Consider the following 17,894-nt stretch of genomic DNA (forward strand, 5'->3'; position numbering starts at 1 on the left):
ATGATGTCTGCAAATACCACTTCTAAAGGTTCTTTTGTTTTGAAACCATTTAGCCTATTTGCAGGCAATACCTTGCTCTTATCTTCACAGCAAACATTACAACGCAAAATATTTATCACAAGGTTTTAACCTTATTCCTTCAGATAACTCAACTGTACGTTTTAGCATTTTAAAATTTACATGCCCCAAACGCCTATGCAATAAATGGATACATTCTTCATGAGGCTTTATATTATTAAATACAGTTTGAGCCTCCCCTTTCTTACTATTATCTAAGACATATAATGTTCCATTTAAAGCTGCAGTTACCCTTTTGTTATCTTTTTCAATTATGCAATTATTATCTTTAAAAGTAATTACATAACCTAATTTATCTAATACCCTTACTGAAAGCAAATTAAACTTTAGTTGCGGTACATACAACATTTTTATATCCTGGTTTATGTACGGACAACGTGCAAAACCTTGACCTTTCGCTTTCAGGTTCCAGCCATTGGCAAGTGATATATGTTGAGAACTTGTAGACATTTTTATAAATTTTGTCTTATCTCTTGTGATGCAGTGGGATGCGCCACTGTCAACCACCCATAGATTATTCTTCACATCAGAGTTGCTAAACGTGGCTAGTTCAAATGCTTTCTTTGGCTTTTTACATTCTGGCTTTTTCTCTTTTTGCAGAATCTTGCCAAATGTCCTCTGCCTCCACAATTAAAACACTTTTTAATTGTGTATGCCGTTGAAGATAAATTCTCTTCTTCCAGGTGCTTTACTTTGCTTTGCTGGTTTCTTTCAAGCTTTGAAGATAATTTCTCTTCTTTCTTATCTTCTCTCAGCTCGTCACGCTCACGCCTTCTTCTTGCTTCTTCTAGTAGCCTGCCTGTAATCTCGGTTAATGAGAGGCTTTCTTTGGCAATACCTCTAACGAAGTCACATAGTCATCATAGCTTTGATCTAATGAAGATAATATTATGTAGACTTGTTGCAGTTCATTAAATATAAGCTCTTTTTCTTGCAAATCTTGAAAAATGCTTTTCATACAGTTTAAATGAACTAACATATCTCCATTCCTCTGAAGATGCGTTCGAAAAAGCTTCCGTGTAAGATTTATATGTGCTCCTACACTGTCCCGAACATAAATCTTCCTGAGGTTCTCCCAGCAGTTTGCAGCATTTTCTTCTCCACGAATATGGACAAGCTGCTGATCACAGAGAGTCAGTCCTATGATGCATAAAGCCTGCTCATTCTTCAGTTTAAATTCTTGTAACTTTTTTATCATCATCATCAGCAGGATCCCAGCTACTCACATCTGGTGGGTTTGCTATAATGTCCCACAAACCTTCTCTGCGTAGAAGTAAACTACATTTCATTGACCATGAAACATAGTTTGTTCCATCCAGCCTGGATATCATGGACAGTTGTGACAAATTTACTTGTGCCATTACTCTTCAGATATTTTGACTATTTTAAACTAATTAAAACAGTTTGTTTTTACAGTAATGTGCAACTCACACCAACTCTCTCTGCTATATCCTGGTTAGTTAGACTATGCTGCTGGGCCCATAACCAATGTTAGGGTTTTGGGATTAACCCTAGAAGAGTATTGCAGCAGTAGTCAAACCAGGAAGGGCCCCAGAGTATACACACACTGAACACAAACACTGTTTGTAGTTTAAATAGTTTTAATCCAGTTAGAGTTTAAGCATTGTCATTCAGTCCATTAAGTCATTCACAGTATTTCCATCCAGTAAGACTCACTAGTATAGTCCAAGTTAAGAGTCCTTGCAATATCTTTATCAGCCGATAAAGATATCTTCTCCTCCTCCGGTTTCACTCTCCAGAGAAACAAACGCTGGATATTCAGTAGAATTACGCAGTAAATCAGCAAACAGTAGCAAACAATAACAGTTCAGTCACAGGCACTCACAGTCAGTAATCACAGTTAGTCACAGTAACACACAGTTAGTCGCAGCAGCACACAGTTACAGTAAGCTTTCCAGCTTCTAATGCTTCCTTATATTGTAACTTCTAACCGCACCCTTAATCGGCTAATTGCCTGCTGCATTGTGCTTAAAGTGATAAGCACTTAAACCATGATATCTAAGTTTTATATATTTATTCACCCAAACCATATTTGGTATCAATGTTATACCTAACAAGCTTACTACGTTGAGGATAAATGCATGACTTGTACACAATAAGCAGCTAGTCACATATTTATCATACTTTCAGTATATTGGGACCACTCCTTTCCAAATTGGCTTTCATCTTCATTCTTTAGGAATTATTATATTTTCATCATTTAGAGCTCTGGTTTCTTTTCACCTAACCTATCCTAACCTTGATGTGACCAGTGTATTCTTTCCTTACCTTTTTCCTCCATTAATCTTCCTCACGAAATTCCAAAATTCTACTTAAATTCCTAATCATGAGATTCCAATTGCTTCTCTTTTTTATTAGAATATTCAAGGTTAGTCTACTATAACTACTAACCTTCATAAAAATACTAAGAGATGCAATGGCTTTCATAGTAGATGCGTGTATTGACACAATCCAGTGATTAAGATTGCTACGGAGAGAAAAGACTTTCATTGATCAGTAGTTGGTCATAGTGATCTAGCTAGTCTAATTAGCTTGGTGAAAACAGCAAAATATATATATATATTGTTTCCAGATAGAGGAAAAAAGAAAAAGAGAAGATGAAGAACGTGAAAAACAAAGACTTGAAGAAGAAAGAGAAGAAAGAAAATTAGCTGAGCAGAGAGTTAGAATACAGAGAGAGTATGAAGAGGAACTGGAAAAGAGGAGAAAGAAGGAAGATGAGGTATGATTATAAATTAGATTTGTTTGATTTTTGCTATGAAGAGAACAGTTACTTCCTTTTATTATCCCAAAAAATGAGACAATAAATTACTACTTCTGTAATAGATTCCTTACGTCAGGATTTTTTTTAAATGTCAAACTCCATATTTTTTTGGTCAAAAGACATCTTTCTTGATTGTACACTTCTGTCTGATTAATGAGCAGGTAAAATGTACTTATTTTTCACTAGTATTTCAACTTCACTTTAATTAATAGGTGAGTAAAGAAAATGTGTATTTCTATTCCTCAATTGGAGGACTTCTGTTAAGTGGGAACAGCAAGTAATTTAATTAATTAATATATGTAATATAAAATGAAAAGGTTTTAAATATATCAGTTTGATTTACAAATCTCTCACATAAATATTCAAGTGGGCACGGTAATATTACAAATGGATAGGCTTTCTCATTCTTTGCAGTTCAAGAAAACACTTCAGAGATGCAGTTTGATTAATTGTTATCTCATCAACATTAAATTTGGTTGGTATCATTTTTATCTTTATAGCAAAGATTAAAAAATGAAGAATTATATAAATTAGCTGAAGAAAGAAGAAAAGAAGCTGAAAGGAGAAAGATAGAGGAAGAAGAAAACAATAAACAGGATATTGAAACTGAAAAACATTTGATTGACGAGAAGGTAATTTAAAAACAAAATCTTAGAGCCAAGTAGGATCATCTCCATAGAACTCAAAATTGCAGTTCTAAGCACATCCCAAAATACTTAAGTCTCAAAGCTGCATGGTCTTTTAGGAGATCAGTAAGAATAGCTCCTATTTAGATGTTTGAATCCAAAGCACCGATAATTATTGTAAAAGAAATTGCAAAACAACTTACATAACATTAAAAAAAATCTCTTAATGTCATAGAACGTTGGAATGTTTAAAGTTGGGGACCCCAAAGATGCTTTTTCAAAAGGCAACTGGACTTTCTTTATTTTTCCTTGAAGACATTTCACTACTCTTCCAAAAAGCTTCTTCACTCTGAGCAGGTTTGCCTGAAATATGACCATGTGACTGCAGGAGAAGATTCTATGTTTTAGGATGGCTGGACGTGCTTTATGGCCCATAAAGCATCCTTTCTAAGGCTGTCATAATTTTGAAAGGTTGTTAAATGACCAGCCGTGAGTTGAGGATTACCTGTAGACATTCCCTAGATTAAGATCTGAATAAGTAAATTCAACTTTGTGCAAATGTTTCTATAAATCACATCTAAAATGTTTAACAGCATAATTTGTAAGAGTTCAAAGTAGTATAGAATATTGGTAAATATATTAAAGAGACTTAGCTTTCATTGGGTTGTGCTGCTGAGGCTTAGCTGATCACAGCATACCTGATGGAATTTCTTTCTTTAAAGCTTAGCTGATCACAGTGTAACTGATGGAATTTTTTTCTGTAATCAGCCAGATCCTGTTTGGTAGTTGTCACGCATTTGTTTTTCTTTCAATACTGTACTGATTGAATGTCAGGTTTACATATACACTTTGCAAATGCACTTTGTATGTATAAAGAATAGGGCAGGGAGAACTTTTAAGTCTAGGGCTGTTAGAATTTGTGCCCAGTAGTCTGGGCAATGGATTATTGGATCCCACACAGCCACTGTTTATGTATGGATCAAAATTTGCAAGATAGCTACAAAATAGAAAAATGTCCGTTTATAATTCTGCTTCGTCTTTATCCCCTTTTCCCACACGTTCAGAGCTAAGGATAGTGATATCCATTTGTTTTATTAATATTATAGAATACATTTGTGGTAAGAAATGTAATAATTTACTTAACTTATGCTAAATTTCAGTTATTTTCATTTTATAGTGTGAGAAAAATTTATTTTGGGCAAATGTATGTATAAAATCAAATAATATCAGAAAATAAATTTACCTACCCAAATTATAATGGCTATTATAAAAGGAAATATTACAAAGTGAATGTCATAAGTACAAAAAAGCCTATAGAAATTTTACATTATTCACATTGATTTGTATCAATATTCTTTTACCTTCTGTCTATCAAACATTGAAAAAAAGAAAACGGGGAAATTAAAGATGAGTAAGATACAGGGACTGAACAGTCTTTAATGGATGAGATTTATTTCTAGATACCTTTTATTATTTTCCTGGGATGTCCCCAGAATTCAGTTTTCTCCAATCCCAGTTAAAAGAAATGCATACATTAGTTCTGTGTCTGGGACACAAGCCCCTTTTTGAAAGCATGATTTCAAGAGAACACAGATTCTACAATATTAGTTTTCTGATGATATTATGTCCTAATTGTGTATTGTTCTATTCATATTCAAATTAACTTGACCAGAATTACACACAGACAGTCTGAAAAATTTGGGGGCTGAGAGCATCAGGAAAGTATTATATGGCCCTGCCACCTATACATAAATGAACTTACCTTAATTGAATTTTATGCTAGAAGAGGGTTTTGGCTTTTCCTTTTTGTGTGTTCTAATTTTTTAAATACAGTGTTTAATTTTTTAAATACAGTTGAATTCACTTTATCCAAAACTAGAAGTTCCATTAGTATTAGCAAGATAGAATGCAAACATCAGTCAATATTGCTTCAAAAAATGTAAATTCTGTATATTATTTGACAATGAGTTTTCATAAATATGTTCCTAAAAAATCCTTTGCTTTCACTTTAAAAATAAATATAGACAAATCAGAGCATTAATTAATACATATAATATCAAAATTATTATGATTTTTAAATTTATGGTTTAACTATTGTACTTGTTGAGGTCAGTTTTAGAAGTGCACATTTTCATCTGCCATTTTGTTGTTTTTCAGATTTCTAGACAGCCTTCTCCTCTTATACCAACTCTTCAGAGTAAGCCATTAGTAAAAGAAGAAAGGAGACTTCTGATGGAGAGTAGTTTGTCTTATTACACACAGGTATGTTTGTTTATTATACAGATGTAATTCAGGAGTTATTTTTTAACATTGTATTTCCTAATTGTGTTCTTGAAAGATTGTAAGTTACTTGGGGTAAGGGCATATCAGGATATTAATTTATATATTTATTCTCCTTAGTAACATTTTATAATTCTATTGGCATTATCTTAGCTACAGTTGAGAGCACCATTTTTAAAACTTGGCAACTTTTAAGTCTAATTTTGCTTTCTTCTAGCAGCATATGTTCCATGGCTTAGAGGTTCTGGGAATGTGTAATTCTACAACATGGTTAATAATAATTTAAAATTTTAAAGGCAGATAGGAATGAGGAGCTGATAGACATGGACATTAAATAAATGAACATCCTTCCCATATAGCATTTAAAATTAAAGAAGTATCTGTCATTAAAATCAATGAATTATTCTTTCATAATACTAAATGTTATGGAAAAGACTGGGTGACTATGCTTATTGACAATGTAATTGCAAAAGGAAGGATTATATCTCTTTTCCTTAGTTTAGTTTCCACCTTCAATATTTAATATTTGATTTAAAAATTACATGAATATGAGTTACATTCAGGGGTGGGATTCAAAAATCCCAGCAACTGGTTGCTACCCAGTTGCTGGGTAGGCATGGCCATGGTGGGCTTGGCCTACCGGAACCTCCAGAAGGGCTATATTTTGCCTTCCTGAGTGTCAGGAGGCTTCCCTTGGACCTCTGGGACGGCGAAAATGGCCTCCCCAGGCTCTGGAGGCCCTCCGGAAGCTGGAAACAGTCCCATTTCCCTACTTCTGGTACTCCCGGAAGGCCCATTTCCCCCCTCTCAGAGCATCCACGTGGGCCCTGCACTTATCTGCATCGAAAATGGGCTGCTTGGAGACTCGGGAGGGGAGGGGTGGACGGGGCCAGCAGGTCGGTTCAAATACCGGTTTGGCAAACCAGATGCAAATTTAACATCTGGTTCGCCCAAACTGGTAGAATCGCACTCTGGTTCCATTGTTAGTATATGCAATCAGGCCTTGTATGACAGCAAAACCAGTAAAAGCGAGCTATTTCTCTTTTTATGGATGCATTTTTCCCCAAGATAAATGTAAATTAAATTTTTTTTCTAGGATGCCCCCAGAGCTCAGTCCCCACCAGTGCCAGCTAGAAGAAATCAATTACGTGCATATGGTAAGAAAACTATAACGCTTCTTACTTTGGTTGTGTTAATACCAGAAAAAAAATTATTTCTGAAGGAAAGTGAATACTGGGCATTCTGTACCTAATTATTGTTATACTGAATTTGCAGAAGATAAAAAGAATGTAATAAATGAACTTTCGGAGATGAGAAAGCAACTCCGCAGTGAAGAGAGACGACTACAGGAACAGTTGTTAAAAGTACACAGTGATGATGATGAAAGGTAAGGAGTTTGGTTTGTCACAAATCATTTGATAAAATACACATTTCTTCTTGGGAAAGTAATGAATACTTTAATTCAGCAGGTCCTAAACTTTCCAAATGGGGGTGGGGAGAGGGGATGGTTCTATGTGAGCGACGAGTGGGTGCATTTGCAGGTCCATTTGCACGAGCACACCTGCCTGTTGCTCATGCAAGGGGAGCTGTGCATGTGTATTCTCCTGCCACTTCCATGGCTGATTCCAAACAGGCCGCTGCCTGATACCAGCTTTAATTAGCAGTAAAGATACTTGTATGGAGTTAAACATTTTAGAATGAAAAAGTGCCTGAAGACAGTATTGGATTTTTTGGTTTTCTACATTTTGTTACCATAGATACCTTACCATATATACTTTATCCTACAGATAAGACTGTGATGAATCTGGTTCCAAAATTGTTTATGATCTAAAGAAATTGTGCTTTATAGTTAAACAATAACAACCAAACAAACCCATATTGTCAGAGAGTGAGGGCTAAGTGATACAATGACTGTGTTGGCTTCAAGTGGACATTCCTGGATTTAAGCAGTTGCTTAATTTAGTTCATTGTTAATTGTATTTAGGTTGGAAATTTGAGTTTTTCTAAGATATTATAATTTAATCAAACAGTTTCCTCGCTGGCTGCTTTATTTAATGAAAGACTTGATATATTTAACTTTTTCATCTTAGAAAGGATTTGTATTTCTTAATTTATAGCCACCATTAATAACTAAACTTTAATGGAAACTATTTGCCTAAAGTAATCTAAAACCTAAAATAATGCATGGCAATGCATATTGTCACAGGTGTTACTGCATGTAGTGTTTGTAATTAGTAAATGGTAAAAATTGGCTTCTCCATGTTTTTTCTAATTGGCTTTCTAGAATTCACAAAATTGGAACATTTTTTCATTTTGTTTTAGACCCAGTTTTATCATCTGTTTAATTCTAAATTTTCTTTTGATTTTAAGTAAACTTGTATATTTTTGAAATTTGGATTTCCTTTTTGCATGACTTTGGTAACTTTCATAGGAAAAAGGATAAACACAGTTTGGATGTATTTGAAATGGCCAGACTCCGCATGCAAGCTCCAGTAAGGCGACCATCTTCAAAGGAGATTGTTGATCCTATTAATCTACAGAATATCCGTGAATTTAATGAACTTAAATATAAAGGTTAGTTGACAAATGCTGAAATGTCAAAGAACCAAGCAACAAGCATCAGAATCACTTTCTCAGCATTTCTGTGTTTATCATAGTAAAAAAAATAATCATGAATTGTGTTCTTAGTTTTCTAAATGCTATTCTATATGTAGTTAAAATGATGCTAATAACATATATAGAAAATTTATCAGAAGACATAGAAACTTGGAGTTTGCAAAGTGTAAAATATTTTTATAACTCCCACCCAGTGTAACAAGAACAAAAAAACAAGCAAAGATGCCTATTGGAACTACAGTAGGTATGGAATATTGCCTGATGGTTGGCAAAGAAAAAAAGAAAGGTAGTGTTGGGATCAAGGAAAGAAACAGAATAGACTGGCTGAAATTGTAAACAAGGAAAACACACTGAAATATTTATTTCAGCTATCAAAAACAAGTAGTCCAAACAGGGCTACTTATAAATAAGAGCAAGAAATCTCCAAACTTTGCAAAACAGGCAAACACACACACACACACACAAAATTGGAGCCACTTGAGGAAAATAAAAACTAACCTAGGGTTTGGGAAGTCCCGCAAAATCTCATAGTTTAGCTTTTTAAAACAGTTGAAAATGCACATAAAAAGGTAAGACAAATGATCTCAAATAGTAATTGTTTAATAAAGTCATTGAATATACAGATCATTTGTATTTAGTCCCTCCCTTTGCAAAATTTTTCAGTTCAAATCTGTTATCACCGTTGGCAGAGAATTATTTAAATAAGTTATGTATGTTTGAAGAAAAAGATACGAAACTTCTAAATGCTTTATGTTATAGATTCAGAAACACGAGTGGAAACAAGGCACATGTATCCTGATCCTCCCATCAATAATGATACTCTGGACATTCAGCAGCTAGCATTGCTAAGAGAGCAAAAAAAGAAACTTAAAAAAATGAGGAGAAATGCTGAAGGTAAGCTAGGACTCCTCAAACTAGGTGTGTCTTTCATGGCTTTAATTTAGTTTCACAATCTTTATTTTGGTCTTTGCACATACCCACTTATAACCTAAATATAAATATTCATGTCAAGCGCAGGAAAATCAGAAGTCGAGGCAATTCAAATTAATATAAAGTTTTATTGCAAGCTTATGCTCTATATAAGAATCTGAACTACTAACGGTCAAAGCAAATTGGCGGCAGATAAGAGTCAGTGGAATTCAAGGTGGGCTGGATGTAGATCTCTTGTGGCGTGAAGGGACTCAGGACTGACGACTCATTTCACCCCTCCAGGCTTAGCCTGGTCATCTCTTATGATTTATTATCTTATAGAAGATCAGTGGATACCTATTGCTATTAGCTTTGAGTTCTGTCATATCAATGTGGCTAATCGCTGCAATATTTTTTTGCCATTGATATTTGTGAGTTTTCCTCTACCTCCTAGGGGACATCTCCATCTCCTGCGATTGGGCAGAAGTCTGGCATTCTTTTTCCTCATAGTTACAATATTCAAATTCTATTAAATCAGATTTCTGGGAGACTCCATCTTGGTGATGATTTTAATTTTAAAGATCTGGGGTCTCAAAATTACAACAAGGGAATCTTCAATTGGGGTTTTTAGATCTTGTGATATAGAATTGCACAAAGTACAAAAAATTAACAGAGTTGCTTCACCACAGAACAAATGTAAAAATATAATGTTAACAATACAGTACCCATATTTTGGGATTTGCAAATTGGCTGAATATTGATCAAGAACTTATTTAAAAAGGAAAAAAAATGAGTGCAGAGGAATGTACAAAACTTTGGGAATTTATAAGAAAAACCCTATTTGTATGTAAGTTCTTCAATAAATGTCTAATAAATTGCAGGATTTGGTGATAACATTCAATTTTCTACTTTATTCCTGTCTCACTAACAATTTTTGTTTATTTGCATGTAATTATAATTATAAACATTACCATTTCTCAGTAAAATTCTATTGCTATTGGTGTAATTTTGAATGTATGGCTTTGATCATATTTATTATATTCCTGAATTCTAGTGTTATGGAATACCGTCAGAGTCCTTTGGTTTTTAATTCTGTTTTTCCTATCAATATATTTGCTTTATTAGGTTCCCTAGATTTTGATGAGCCAGTATCTAGCACTAGATCAAGAGACAAGAGATTGGTAAGTAACAATAGAATTAACTTACTCATTTTTTTATTCCTTGTGGGAGATAATAACTTGGTGAACTTATGTCCATATACTAATTCATATTTCTTTGAACCTTTGACATTCATATTCAGTTTTCCTTAGAGATTTCACTTTTTATATGAGGATTACAGCTTCAGATTTTTCTATCTGGTCTCATCTAGTAGCCCCTATCACTTCTTTAATGGGTATCTAATTTGTCTAAGTTAAGGTGGCATCATGGGTTGCATGTATAATTTTCAAAGTCTTCTGGAAATAGTGCCTTTGAAAAGCAACAGTGAGGTCAGTATGGGCTGGGATTCACATCGTGAATGTTTATTAACAGTATTGAATAGTTGTGTAATTGTTACACATTTCACAGTAATTTGAAGGCTGAAACTTGGAACAGTATTCTAAAGGATCTTTAGTTATCTTTTAAAAAACAAATTTCTCAAAACTGTTTGAGAGAGAGTTTAAAATATTTCCTTAGTAGCGAGAGTTGGATATGTTTAACTCTTATGTTGAACATACTCAAAATAATTTGACCATTATTGATATCATTATATTGTATTTTTTGCAAACTGGAGATGTGAATATCAGATAAGCTGACACATAGAAAATTAAAGTTATCTCACTTTGAAATAAATATAGTAGAGCAGGAAAAGCTGCACAAAGGAGAACCAAAACGATCCATGAGCTGAAGTAGATCCATTGTTAGGAAAGTTTCAACTGTTGAAACTTTTTCATATCTTGGATTAAGGCACTGAAAGACCACTTCCACATTGTTGCCAAGAAAACCAAAAGGAGGTATTCATAACACAGTGAGTTCAGTTGAAATGAAATTTTACTTTTAATGAGGAGACACGGAAAAATATTAAATTATAATATTAGAGAAATCAGATAAAAATCTTTCTCACTATACTGTATTTCAGTGTTATGTGTGTCTATAATGGTAATGAAAAGGAAGTACGGTAGTTCTTTAACTGTAGTTAAATTGAAATTTATTACAAAACATGATAGTTGCCAATTAGGCAAGAGATTAAATTAATTAATCCTTTAAAAGAGGTATATGACTAGTGGCTAGTAGTCTTGATAGTTATTAATTATCTTCACTTTTAGGGTTTTTCCTCCTTCAGTGCCAGGTGAAAATGAACAGATTCTATCATACTTGCACCCTGTTTGTGGCTACACAGAGGCATCTTGTTGATTGGACTAGATAAATAGATCTTTGCTGTGATTCATTGGGATAATAAATAATAAAATTTATTCTGAATGAATAGTTATTTCCAGGGTAGTCCAAATATTATATATATGCAGAATGAAAGGTATATGGAAGTGAAATTGTGGCTTGCTTTTTAAAAGGTAACTTTTCAGTACTTTTCAGTATCTACCAGAAATATATTAAGTCAAAATCCAGATTACTGGATCTTGACTTAATACAGTAGAACCTCTGGGCATATAATTTGTTCCATAACTTTGGTCACAACCCGATTTGGTCATGACCCAAACCTAATTTTGGAAATTTGCCGCTTACAAAAAAAATGGCGCAGAAAGAGAAATCGGCCGCAAAATAAAAAATGTGAATTTTTTGATCAGAACCCGATTTGGTTGTAGTCAGAAGCATTCATGACCAGAGGTTCTACTGTATATTGAAAGGCTATTATAGGAACAAATGGGAATAATAGAAAAACATTATAAATGTTAACAAAATAGACTGTTGATTTAACTTGACTTTTCTGTTGTTTTTTGTTTGTAGATTAGAGATGCAGACTCAGATGGATTTATGAAAACCTCACTCCTGGAATCTGAGAGTGCTTTTATTGGTGAATTTATCTTTTCAGTATTTCTATTTTTGGTAGGCTACTGATCAAGAAGAGCTATCTTGTATGTATGCTGCATTCTTTTCAGGTTTAAGCAGCATTTTAGTCATAGCTAATATTTATTGTTTGTTTGAAAGGTATATATCATCCTACATTTGTAGGAATAAAATCAATTGATTTTCAGCTATTTCATTTTTCTGGGTTTCTATAGATACATTTAATAGTTTTCCATTATTCAGAAATACAGTGATAGCAGTTTGAATGTAGTGTATTGAAGCATCTTCTAAATCACAGCTCTTCAATGAATGAAGTTACTGTTTTGGTCTAGTTTTTCCATAATACAGTAGTCCTCAACTTATGATGACAGTTGAACCCAACATTTCTGTTGCTAAGAAAGACAGTTGTTAAATGAATTTTGCCCCCATTTTATGACCTTTCTTGCCACAGTTGTTAAGTGAATCCCTGCAGTTGTTAAGTGAATTTGGCTTCCTCATTGACTTTGCTTGTCAGAAATTCGCAAAAGGTGGTCATAGGACTTCAGGACACTGCAATCATCCTAAATATGAACCAGTTGCCAAGCATCCAAATTTTGATCACATGAGCATGCTGAAATGGTTGTAAGTATAAAAAATGGTTGTAAGCACTTTTTTCAGTGCCATTACAACTTTGAATGGTCATAAGTTGAGGGTTACCTGTTTGTGGTTAACTAATATGGTTCAGAAACTAGCTTTGCAATTTGAATATTTCTTAAAAATCCAGTATGAACTTATATTTTGACACTTGCTTCTCCTAGATACTGATGGTGAAACTTATCCAATTTTAGAAGAGCATAACTACAATATAAATATAACTCCTTCACCCTCTGCAAGAGAAAGAAGGAGAGAGAAGAAGGTAAAGGAATTTATTGGATGTTTCCCCACTGAAGCTTTGTGTACCTAGGTCTTATTGAAGTCAAATTCTACCACCTGTTTATTTTAACAAACCGTATTCAATTAAATTTTGTGTGTGTGTGTGTGTTAGTTTATAATATCTTTTTTATTCTATATTTCCTGACAGTAGAGCTCTGACTATTGAATTAAGGACTGGTGGCTACTGACCTATCTATAAGCCTGAAACTAACAGTTAAACCTTATAGTCCTTTTTCCCCAAACCAATATAATAATGGTAGTAAGCAAGATAAGGTATTTTAACACTAGTTGTTAGCCAAAATCAGACTCACATTATAATTTGTATAGGAGAAAGGATTTAAAAATCAAAGTCAACATTAGACATTAATCAGCAGCTATGGAAGTATGTTGAGGTAATTTAGGGAATATCAACAGCTTAATTTTCACTATTAATAAACTGATGAGGTAACTAGCATTTTCTTTATAATGTTTCTGTGTGATATGCAAATTTTTGAGTTGAATATGTGGTTATTTTGGCAATTCTGGTAATGTTGACTTGACAAGCATTTCATAATATTCCATCATAATTCTCTGTATCGTCAGGATGATGCTTTTCATAGGGTGACTCCACCACCACAGTTGGACAACAGCTCTCTCCACTCGAATTCTAGTCTGAATATAGATCAATTAAAAGCCAGAAATGAAGAAAGGCTGCAAAGATTAAATGCACTACATAAGGAGGCTATTCATATAGGTAAGATCTCTTTATTGAATGTTAGGACCAAAATTATTGAAGAATTGAACATCTTGTTAGATTTGGAAGAATTGATTGATACAGTATGTGCAAACTTTACCTAGAGCAACTTTTCCCAAATTTGGTGTCTTTCAGTTGTTTGCAGGTCATCTTGCAGGATTCTCAGAAATTATCACACTAGCTGTGGGTTCCTGGGAGATGACCTGCACATTGGGTACCTATAGTGTGGGAAAGACCAGCCAAGGGCAAAGTATTGCATATACGCTGCACACCCAACATATATGCTAATATGCTACCATGGCTAAGCTATCGTACAGAAGACGAGTGTTGCACTGCACTGCACTGTCATTACTCTTCCCTTCCACATTCAGATTTTTAACATAAGCAAGTACGTTAACATTTAAAATGGAGTGGTGGTGCTGGGAGTAATTGCTCTGGGTTTTCTTTGTAGCCTTGTAATTAAAAGAAGAAAAAACTAAAGCAGAAATAACAAGGAGTTAGCTGCAGATCAGCTTAGGCAACAAGTTAATTGTAGCCTTCTTTCACCTTGTTGGGTTCATTTGAATGTAGCCCTATAGTTATATCATAGTCAACTTCATCTTAATCCTTTGTTTCAGCATGCATCTAATTCATAATTAATTTATCATTGATTGCATTAAAAGTAGCCTTAACTACTTAAGGGTGTCAAACTGGTGGCCAGGGGCCAAATGTGTCACACGCAGGCCATGCCGACCACAGCTCTGTGAAGGCAAAAAACATCACGATACGTCACGTGACATCAATGTGATGTGGCAAGTTTGACACCTGTGACTTAACTCATTCTTTAAATTTCCTGACTGCTGTCCTTCAGTCAGAATGCAAATTGGCTTTTCTCAAATTTGTATGTCTTTATTTGAAAATTCATCCTGGATTTTTCTGTGCCAGGCTTACCATTCTTCCAAGATAATTTTGATCCCCCCCCCCTCCCACGCTTCATACAGTCTACAAATGTGTTGAAATTTCCCTTCACCAGGAAACATTATATAGCAGGTACTATTACCATACAGAAACTAATGAGGTATTGAAAAAGATTTTCCTGCAAATATCATATATTCTTTCTTGATAGGTTAGCATATTCCATCACCAAAATCTGGACTGATTTTTGACATTTTCTTTGTAGAAAGGAAGTGATAGTCAGGGTGAGTAACTGACCAAATTTAGTTTCTTTTAGTTATCTTTTAGATAGACTCATAGATATTTGAAGATCCTTTTTGAATTCCAGTTTCTCAATGCAGCAAATGCCAAAATAGATTTTTTTTCATAGAGAAGCTGTTCTGGGTGCATAGAGAAGCGTTTCTTTGGTGAATGCTAACATGTGCTATTCAAATATTTGATTTTGCCACATCATTAAAAAAAAACCAAAACCTCAGCTTCTGCACACCAAGAAAAGTACTCTTTCTTTGGAACCTCAGTGATATGTCTACATATTGCTCCTAGGTGATATTCTGTATAGTATGGAGTCCTTAAAACCTTCTAAGACTAAACCTGCTACAAAAAGAGCCCGAGTGGGTAGACCCCGTTGGTTTGATCCTGAATGCCAGTGGCTGACAAGGAAATTGAAGGTCGCCATGAGGCTCACCCATAGGAATCTTAAGACTCTTTTTTGGGCTGGACCTATTTTCAAATTTGACATATTTATTTATTGCTGAAGCTGCAATTTCAAGAAGAATCTTTTATTGTAGTCTTTTTGTATTATTAAGTTTGGGCTTGATTAAATTTAATTTATTCATCCCTTTTTATGAATTAGATATGTAACTGTAGACCCAAAAATACTCAAATGTGATACTTGTCTTTCATATACACAGACTGGTAATCAGAATTTCCACCTGCATTTTAAAAAGGACTGAATTTATCTGGAGAAGTATCTTACTGTTTGATGCATATGCAGATTTTTAATACAGTTTCTACTGCAATTAATTTTCTTTAAATTTTACACTTTAGTAATTTATTAGTTAGTAGTAATTTGCTTTAGACATACCTTTATATATAGATAAATCTATTTTTCCCTCCATGCATACAATATTTCCTGTACCCTTGGCTGCTGTACAATCCCTGAGCATCATAGAGCCTCCTGTATATTTAATTGTTGGCAAGGTATTTTTTTCTTCAAATGCTCCATCTCTTTTTCTCCAAAAGTCTATTATTTTGTTGTGGTCAAAAAGTTCAAACTTTATCTCAGTAATCCAAAGCACTATTCTCCAAAAGATTGGAGATTTGTAAGTGTTCTTTTGCATTCCTGAGATGTTGACTTTTATGATGAGGTTGAAGTGTGTTGTTTTGATAACTCCCATGTAAAATAATTGTTGTATAAACGATGTTCTTCTATCGACAGGGAATTCTATCATTAGAATCAATGTCAAATGTCAGTAGGTCATTTGTGGTGATATCTGGTTTCTGTTTTGTACATTTAATTAGTTTTCAGGCCTTTTTAGCAGATATTTTTTTCTTAGCAAGTAATTTAAACCTGAAGAGATATTGGTTATTTCAGCAAGTCAATCTGAAGCGATCTTCCAAATTGATCATGAAGTCCCTACATAAACGTTTGCATACAGGTATATGTAAGAAATATGGCGAAAAGGGGAATTGGATCCTCCAGTGCTGTTTTAAGGCATAGTATGCAATTGGTCTTGATCACCTTCATACTTACCTTAGAAATGCCATTTCCCATCCTTCTGTGTCAACATTATTTGACCAGTGACTCCAGAATAAGGAAATATTGAAAATCTGAAGTACCCCGATTGGGCAACAGTTGTGCTGACCTTGCTGCAATTTTATTCCACAGAAGTTCTCTGTAATACTGCAGAATGAATAATTTGGTCACTGAAATACATGGTAGGATACCAAGTATGACCTTATATATTAAAATTTATTTTTTTCCTCTCAAGTTGATGACATTTCATTGGGGAATGGTGATGACATCCTGAAGGAATTACTTCCTAGACATGGCAGAAGACCCAGTTCGATTGATTCTGTGGCAACTGAACCATGGCTTAGACCTGGGACATCAGAAACCCTTAAAAGACTCATGGCTGAGCAGTCAAGTCAAGCTAAACCAACTTCTGAGAAGAGCATAACATTCAATTGGCAGGGGCTGTCAACTGCCCATGGCTAAATAAACTTGTGTTAAAGCTGTTTGTGCCTTTCAAAGTTTCACTATTGCACTTTTATATTCATAGCTGATGTGAAAACAATGCCTACTTTGTACAATTATTGATTCATTACTTATGACATCTAAATTTGGAAATATATTACCACAGTAAATTTTCATGACAGCTTCAAAGTATAGCTAAATGTATAATTTAGCATACATTTAATGGTACTGAGGCAAAATTTATTTTTGGATTATTTTTCTCTGAAAAATTACCTCAGACTTCTGCAAGATTGAGAAATATGACCTGAATGTAATCAAATAAAATACTGTGGCTTATTGTTCTTAGACATACAGTAGATGTTTAGGGACTACCCAGGATTTAAATTAATTGCTGCTTTACTTCTAGCCCACAAATCTTATCCAATCATTTGTTTTAAAATGCTAAAGTGCTGTTTTATATGTGTATATGTGTGTTCAAATAATAGTGAATTCTATACATGTATTTATGTTCATGACTTAAGATGACAAAATAAATTATATTTTTATCAGGATTCTAATGAAGTATTTGTGAAAATGGATATTTTGTGAAATGAATAAATTGTCTTTTAATAATTAAAGCTCTGGAGTTTCCTTGATGATGCTTCTTTTTCATTGCAGTAGAAATGGCATGTTTCATTATGGAACTAATTTCTGACTGAACTGTGTTAAGTCTAGTACAAATACAAGTTCCTTTTTGTGTAACTGCAAGGTGTTTACTGTATGTTACACATACTATTTAATATTTAATAGTATGTGTAATAGATCATTAAAATGGACTCTTTTCCA

General features: G+C 34.0%; 1 protein-coding gene across 10 annotated transcripts in view; it reads left to right on the top strand.

Moving 5' to 3' along the window:
- The window catches only part of CSPP1 (centrosome and spindle pole associated protein 1), a 58,049-nt gene extending 40,363 nt beyond the window's left edge, over positions 1–17,686 (top strand). For 7 of the 10 annotated variants that reach the window (XM_087961818.1, XM_087961814.1, XM_087961816.1 and 4 more), the window contains 12 exons: positions 2,672–2,821; positions 3,364–3,495; positions 5,647–5,751; positions 6,866–6,926; positions 7,045–7,156; positions 8,201–8,343; positions 9,145–9,279; positions 10,420–10,475; positions 12,235–12,301; positions 13,092–13,189; positions 13,789–13,939; positions 16,864–17,686. In XM_087961818.1, the coding sequence (XP_087817944.1) occupies positions 2,672–2,821; positions 3,364–3,495; positions 5,647–5,751; positions 6,866–6,926; positions 7,045–7,156; positions 8,201–8,343; positions 9,145–9,279; positions 10,420–10,475; positions 12,235–12,301; positions 13,092–13,189; positions 13,789–13,939; positions 16,864–17,090 (1,437 nt within the window). In that variant the 3' untranslated portion in view covers positions 17,091–17,686. Of the gene's footprint in view, positions 1–2,671; positions 2,822–3,363; positions 3,496–5,646; positions 5,752–6,865; positions 6,927–7,044; positions 7,157–8,200; positions 8,344–9,144; positions 9,280–10,419; positions 10,476–12,234; positions 12,334–13,091; positions 13,190–13,788; positions 13,940–15,044; positions 15,140–16,863 lie in introns of those variants that run through there. The other 3 variants (XR_015748937.1, XM_087961820.1, XR_015748938.1) reach the window with 3 other exon arrangements.
- Positions 17,687–17,894: the final 208 nt, after the last annotated feature.

This window comes from Notechis scutatus, chromosome 3 (genome assembly GCF_049901735.1).
Source record: "Notechis scutatus isolate UNSWTSFEM ecotype Mainland chromosome 3, rNotScu1.2, whole genome shotgun sequence".
NCBI lineage: Eukaryota > Metazoa > Chordata > Lepidosauria > Squamata > Elapidae > Notechis > Notechis scutatus.